This window comes from Oncorhynchus clarkii, chromosome 4, assembly GCF_045791955.1.
Source record: "Oncorhynchus clarkii lewisi isolate Uvic-CL-2024 chromosome 4, UVic_Ocla_1.0, whole genome shotgun sequence".
Lineage (NCBI taxonomy): Eukaryota > Metazoa > Chordata > Actinopteri > Salmoniformes > Salmonidae > Oncorhynchus > Oncorhynchus clarkii.
The window spans coordinates 66,805,104-66,813,014 of record NC_092150.1 but is presented as its reverse complement, the minus strand read 5'-3'; the positions used below and the strand labels follow the sequence as shown (position 1 = coordinate 66,813,014).

The window sequence follows — 7,911 nt, the reverse complement described above, 5'->3', positions numbered from 1 at the left end:
TACTCAACCCATACCAGTTGCTGACCCTAGGAAGTAGGGTTGGCGGCGACTAGGCAGCGAAGTCCTGGTTGGCTTGTTCCGACTGCCCTTGTTCCGACTGGCCGTTGGACTGGGGGTAGAATCCGGAGGACAGGCTGACCGACGACCAAATGAGCATGCAGAACACCTTCCAGAACTGGGACGAGAGACCATGTCCACCAGGAGACCGGTGCACCTTCCGGACCTGTTTCGCTATACCCCAGCTGAGTGCCGTCGCCAGGCACGAGGTGAGAAAGATGGTCTCGGGCTTTGGGTTGGTAGCCGTGGGGTTATAGCGGCGAGAAATAGCATCCGGCTTGACGTTCTTGGACCCCGGCCGGTCTGAGAGGGAAGAGTTGAACTGGGTAAAAAGTATGGCCCATCTCGCTTGCCTGGAGTTGAGGCGTTTGGCGGGGCGAAGATACTCCAGGTTTTTGTAGTTGTCCACAAAATGAAAGGATGTTCTGCCCCTTCTTGCCAGTGCCTCCATTCCTCCAACACCATCTTCACCTCGAGAAGCTCCCGATTCCCCACATCGTTGTTCCTCTCCATGGCATTGAGGCAGTGGGAGAAGAAGGCGCAGGGATGCAGCTTAAGGTCCAGGGCAGAACGTTGGGACCGGACAGCCCCCACTCCGACATCCGAAGCATTGGATGAGCTCATTGACAGGGCAGGAGCAACATCCAAGCCCCCAGGAAGACGTCTCGGGGCAGGTTGCGCCGACTTCAGACAATGGGCGTGGCAGATCAGACTCCAGCCCATGATTGCACCGTACACCAGTTGATGAGGGGATTGTGTCACTGGAGCCAGGAGTGGTGTTATGGGTAACCCAACCTATAGCTCGAAAGCCAGTGTGGCGTCCAAAAAGCTCTCATCGGCCCCAGAGTCAATGAGGACAGGAAGAGATTTGGACTGGTCTCCCCGCAGCAGAATGACATGAAAAGGGGTGCGAGTAAGAGAAGCAGAAAAGTTCTCCATACGGCCCGCCAGAGTACTCGCTCCTACCGGTGAGCCTGGTCTTTTACCGGGCAAGAGGACACAAAATGACCAAAAGTCCCGTAATACAGACAGCTCCTTGTGTTGGTCCTGTGTTGCCGTTCCGCTGGCGACAGCCCAGCTCTGCCTAGTTGCATAGGCTTGGAAACAGCATGATGAGGTAGGCTTTCTTGGAGCAATGTGAGGGGAAAGAGGAGGTCTGAAACTCGAAAATGAGGGCACACTGAGCTAAAACGCCCAACAGTTGCTCGGCTCTCCATTAAAGCGCTCCGGGTGAGGTAAACGGGGCTCCCAGGAAGGTGGAGAGGCTGGTGGGTTGGCACTGCTAACCCCCGAGTTACAGAGGGGCGGTAGGGTTACCAACCTGGCAGGCTGCCCCCTAGAGAACCCGCAGAACTGCTCCAGTAGCATGTCCAACGCCCGGTCATGGCGCTCAGCCAACATTGGGACCACCTCCATAAGACCCCGAAGCAATTCCTCGTGCCTACCAATTGAGGCTCCTTGGGAGGAGAGGCAGGTGGGCTCAGAGTCAGAAGAGGCAAGTGTCAAACCCAGAAGGGTGAGAAAAAGAGACTATGAAAAGCTGGAGCTGAGACAAAAACGCTGGTTGACATGACAAACAAGACAAACTGGCAACAGGGGGAGAGGCAATGCAAATAGTCTGGGTACCCATTTGATTAGCTGTTCAGGAGTCTTATGGCTTGAGGGTAGAAGCTATTTAGGAGCCTCTTGGACCTAGACTTGGCGCTCCGGTACCGCTTGTCGTGCGGTAGCAGAGAGAACAGTCTGTGACTAGGGTGGCTGGAGTCTTTGACAATTTTTAGGGCCATCCTCTGACACCGCCTGGTATAGAGGTCCTGGATGGCAGGAAGCTTGGCCCCGGAGATGTACTGGGCCATACGCACTACCCTCTGTAGTGCCTTGCGGTCGGAGGCCGCAGCTATGCTCCCATTACACCCTCTTCTATCCAACATAAGTGTATGTTTCATATATGACCACGGTTGAGAGTGACTGGTGACAGATGTGTCTGCTGTAAAGACTCTCCAGGTGGTGCATCAGAGGGCTAAGGGCCTGAGACAGGTGCTGAACATGCGTCCCACAGCCAAGTCCCTGGAGGTGTTTGGGGAGGTGTTCAGCAGCAGGCCCAACAGAGAGGACAAGACAGCTAGGAGGATCAGACCACCCATCAAGAGAGCCATAGAGCAGGCAGAGCTCAGGAACAACTATGCTCCTATTTGTGCAGGAACAACTATGTTCCTATTGTGATTGGAAGGATGCAATACTGTAGTATTTATCAACAGTGATGGGGTTTATGTTCGCAGAAGTCTGTGATACAATATCGCCCTCACGTGGTGGATAACGGGAACTGCATATGGTATGTACAATGCATACACCTCCATAGAATCACTTTTTAAAACAGTCCCCTTTTTTGCTAGGTTTATTATTTTTTTACAACATTTGTCACGGCGTTGAGGTCATCCTCAGTTGTAGGCTTATGAGAATATAAGAATACAGACAGATTGAACATATCATTTAAAAATGTTAAACTTTCTGAAACATTGTGGGAACGAGCATCTAGTCCTAAAATGTAAAGAAAATGTATAAAGCATGTTGATTTGAATAAAAAACCTAAATCTATTTCAAACATTTTAACAAGCACTTTTAAAAACAAATAAAGTATGTGCTGCTTTGCTCTTGTCCCAACGCTCAAAGGGCGTCACACACTATTTAGCACGTGATTTAAAATAAATATTGGCGCCTTCAATGAAGCGGCAAGTGCACTTTGAACAAGTGAAACTCTTTGTCACTTGCATGCAAATCCGTATCACTTTTGTAGACTCTATATCTTGGAACTTGCTATCTGAAATAAAACGTTCAAAGGCGACTTGTTTTTTTAAAATACATTTCATATTTTAAATAATCGATATAGGCTAAACTTATTATTGCGTCTGGGATGTCTGACTGCGATATTTCTAGCAGCTTTTTGCAAATCAATGATCAAAGCAGTTTTATGCTTCAAAGATGCGAGGTAAGTGTCAAATACACAAAAATTGTAGGCTTAAGTTGAATGGTTTATACAATTATTCCTTTGTTGATTTTTTTTGTCACTCTATCACTGTTGACAAATGGAATAGTAATCCGCGTCATTGTGTTGGATGACCACACAAAGATTAATCAGGGAGGGAGTAGCAGCGTTGTGTGATATTCTGACTGACATGCAATGTGGCATTCTGTACCTCTGCTGCAGAGCTCTGGTGATGAAGATGATGACTGGAGACATAAAAGAAGGGAAAATAACAGGGTGGCAGCACAGAAGAGCCGAAACAGACAGACACAGAGAGCAGATGAGCTGCATGAGGTGGGTCTGTACGTGCGTAACAGACTCCTTATCGTCACACAACTATCTTGGCATAGTCTAACCTTTTCTCTTATATGACAGGAATAACACAGCTATCAATGTCACACGTATTCTCTGAATCAAGTGGATTCAACTTGTATTCTACTCTACTAGTAAGATTATAAAGTAACTGAGCCCAGTTGTCCCGTACAGGCATATGAGTGTCTGGATCAGAAGAACAGGCTGCTGAAGAAGGAGGTACAGTTTCTGTCTGAGGAGCAAATGCGTCTGACTGAGGCCCTCAAGGCACATGAGCCTCTCTGTCTAATCAGGCACTGTGTTCCCACCCTGGGGTCAGGGCCCAGGGATGTAGGGGTCCTCTCCAGTCTGCCCAGATAGCCACCATACCATGCAAAGGTCACAGAGACAAACCAACATGGGAGACTTGTAAACAGAGTTAACAGGTCAGATCACGCATGTCCTCCTCTGTCCTTTGTACTCTCTGTGTCAATTAGATTTGTATAGCTTGAATCAAGTTGTAATCAAATAATTATAGGTTGAAGTAATGAGCTTTGTTTCAGATGTTCAAATTGCTTGTCCTGTTTAATTAAAATGTGTTGTATAATAAATTGCAAATACATTGCATATCCCTCTCCCATGAGACCATCTCCCTTTCAGTCTGATAAATGTGGTTACCACACCTTTAATCACTTGTGTTTTTGAACTTGTGTTCCGGTATCTGGGTTTGGCCATGTGGGAACTTCTCCTTTACTAGAAACAATAAACCATAAAACATTTTTTTTGGGGGGGGTTTCCTTATTCCCTACTCTAAAACAGGTTATACACTGGCTATTACTAATGTATTTATGAATTTCAACACTTAATTGATCAATTAGATAATCAAATCACTTAATCCAAATATCAGATGTAGAGTAATATTACACTATTTTGGTTAACTCATGTTATTACATTGTTGAGGTTACCCACTCTCTCTTCCCTATAATGTGGGTAAACACTCACTAACCTCACGTCTTCTCAAACACTTAAAAAAATGTGTGATGTTGAATAATGTTGCATTCTGGTCAACGTCAATGATCTACAGTACGTTATGGTCTATCTTGATCACATGACTGCAGGCTTCTCTCCAACGCTATTATGGATGGATGTACACATTCCCAGTAGTCTAGTATTTGGCAAGGCTGTTTCTAAGAAATGCAGGCTGACCAATGAGAGAAGCGAAAGTCTCTCCAGCCACACAGGCAGTGCTTTTCATGCCAGAGGAATCTATTGACTTCAGTGTACTGTATTTGAGGGAGATTGTGGTGATTATCACAAAGCCTTTTGTGTGGATCGCTCTTTTCAAAAATGGTTTATTTCCCACATTTACCCGAACCCGGGTCTGTAGTGACACCTGAAGCACTGCGATGCAGTGCCTCACCCATTAATTTCTACACCTTGTTACACACACTTCTTAGTCATTTTCTCTTCTAACTTTCAAATGAGCATAAACAACACTACTTTCAGTTCCATCCAGGAGATATTGGGGCATCATGTGGTATTTCACATAACATGCTCTTCTGTACGAATATTAGTTTACACATTCAGGTTAACATGACTTCACTTTCAGTATAAGTCAGCCTTACTGGAAAATCACATCCTTCACTTCCTTCTCCTTCATTTTTTTATTTAACTAGTTAAGAACAAATTCTTATTTTCAATGACGGCCTAGGAACAGTGGGTTCAGGGACAGAACGACAGATGACCTTGTCAGCTCGGGGGTTTGAACTTGCAACCTTCCGGTTATTAGTCCAACTCTCTAACCACTAGGCTACCCTGCCGCCCCATTGGCAGGTATACAATAGATACCCTACATTCATACTTTTAAAAAAAAATGATCGTCATTGTCTGTGTGTGGCTGTCAGATTTGGTTAACTAGTCATTTTACTGCACTCTATTGACTGAACTATGAGAGACAAATATTTAACATTTACATTATGATGCATTCCCTGTCCCTTGTTGTTCTTGTGTAAATGTATGGGGCATGAACTTTCAGAGGAACTGAAACATGTTTTTGTGGAATATACTGTGTACAATTTCCTGTACCTTCCCACTCAAGTTGAGAAGTTGTGGTGGAGGAAGACATTTTGTTTGCCAATGAATATTTTAGATGCGTAGCTCTGGCATATGGAATGCCCAGTGTGACATATCCTCAATCTTTATCCCAGTCTTGTCCCATCGCTGCAACTCAGGAGAGTACAGACTCGGGAGACACGAAGGTCGAGAGCCATGCGTCCTCCGACCCTGCCAAGCCGCATTGCTTCTTGACTGACACACTGCTCGCTTAACCCGGAAGCTAGCCTCACCAATGTGTTGGAGGAAACACTGTACAACCGGTGACCAAGTCAGCGTGCATACGCCCAGCAGGCCACAGGGGTTGCTAGAGCGCGATGGGACAAGGACATCCTGGCCAGCCAAACCATCCCCTAACCCGGATGACACTGGGCAAATGGGTCTCCCGGTCCCGGCCGGCTGCAACACAGCGTGGGATCGAACCCGGGTCTGTAGTGACACCTGAAGCACTGCGATGCAGTGCCTCACCCATTAATTTCTACACCTTGTTGCTTCTAAAAGAACAGAGGCACATATCCAGACTTTGCTGAAGCTGAACATCCATACAAAACCAAGCATGACATTGTCAAAAGCACCAACAGTGGTTGGCAGGCCTAGCTTTTTGGGGGCCTGAAGCAAAATTATATTGGGGAGCCCATCCACCTCAGGGGAAAAACATTTGAGTGGCCCCCCCTCTTGATGATGGAGAGAAAAAAAATAACATTTTAGAGTTTAATTCTGCCATGGAGCGCAGAGAAAATGTTGCACATTTATAGCAAGTTTGTTGCAATTCTACATGTTTGGCCATGGGGGTTTTGTTACTAATTTTATTACTAATGTAATGGATTTCTATTCATTTTGCCATGGGGCAGAGATAAAAATGATAATTTTTACAGCTAATTTCATGCAATTCTACACATTTTGCCATAGGGTGGAGAGAATTGTTTTTGCGGTCTACACATTTTGCCATGACTTATGCCATGCTAATATGTTATCTGAGTGAGAGTGACTAACAAAATCAATGGGACCCCTTGGAAGTACCCTTCATGCCTGGTCAATAATTCAGCCATGATTACAAGTTTAGATAGCTGACTAGACTAATTTAGCAATATGAAGCTGGCATGGGCTAATTGAGTGACCGTCAGTAGCTAGGTTTCCATCCAATTGGCGACAGATTTTAATGTGAATATTCAAACATCTGTATAAAAACACTATACACATTTTCCCACTAGAGATGTTTCCATCAAATTGACTTGTTTCAGGTAAAAGGCTGTGCGTGATGACAATAGTGCACATTAAAAAACAATTTGCGGTCAAATTCCCATGTACCGAATAAGTTAAATGAGTTTCCATTGCATTTTCAACTCTACTGAGTTGTTTGTGTTATATAGCGAGTTTTCCCACTTTGGTATTGGCACGTGTGCTCTAGCCAAGCATTGAAAATCATGTCACCAGAATAAGACCCTCAATATTTATTGGAAAGGAGTGTCAAGTTCATCAACCTTGAACTTTCACCATCTTGTGAAGTTCACAATTGATTTAATCTGAAGCCTAAGAAACTGCATGCTTTCCGGACAAGTCATAGTGGGGGTACCATACAACATGTCAAGATAATTTACATCCGACATGCACTTTACAGGCATAAAAAGGTGGAATGTAAACCTTAGTTAGTTACTGACATAACTGCTGAAGCACATTTTTAAATTGCACCTTGTGTATTCTACTATTCTAACGTTCAACAGTAAATTGAGACACTGACTGATTCCTAAAACTAAATGGGAGCGACCACTTATGCCTGGGGCTGACCCTGGTGGTTGGCATTAAGCTGGAATTAAAACACAATGACACAACTCTGCAGCAGTAGAACTAACATTTTACAAGGGACCTACAATTGCTGTTGAGTGCATGCTGTTCTCATATGAATTTATTGCATCAATTTTCCACATGAACTGAACATCATGATACTGTATGTCTGAGAAGCTTGCCTCATAGTACATTTCCTGTAAGGGCACAGCATGGTTTCTTGTCTTGCATCACCCAGAGCTTCATGACTCTCACCTGACCCTGACAGAGAGAGGTCAGTTTATCAACAAACTGACACAGCTCAGAGGAGAATGGATATCTGGATGGGGATTTATGATATAGATATTGATTTACAGCATCCATCAGTTCATGTGTGGATGCTTGTGGTTGTCCTGTACTACATAAGGAATACCAGAAAACTTTGGAGATGAATTCAAATGTCACGCCCATTTCATTATCTTGGAAGCAGGTCAGGATGTCAAGTAGGGCTCCCTATCATTGCATGAATTGCAATGTTGAGACAATTCACATTTCTGTAAGGGTTGCATAATTCCTGTTCTATATTTTGTAGAGCAACCCTGAGAGGCATTGCAAATGGTACTTGATGTAAATGTTTGATCATGTTTTATTATCTGTGGCATGAGAAT

General features: G+C 44.6%; 1 protein-coding gene across 1 annotated transcript; it reads left to right on the top strand.

Annotated features, from left to right (window-relative positions):
* Window positions 1-2,790: 2,790 nt before the first annotated feature.
* Window positions 2,791-4,136, top strand: LOC139407791 (basic leucine zipper transcriptional factor ATF-like 3). The gene is made up of 3 exons (XM_071151657.1): window positions 2,791-3,043; window positions 3,263-3,373; window positions 3,566-4,136. Exons 1-3 carry the CDS (start codon window positions 2,969-2,971, stop codon window positions 3,749-3,751), a joined length of 372 nt encoding a protein of 123 aa, XP_071007758.1. The 5' UTR covers window positions 2,791-2,968; the 3' UTR covers window positions 3,752-4,136.
* Window positions 4,137-7,911: the final 3,775 nt, after the last annotated feature.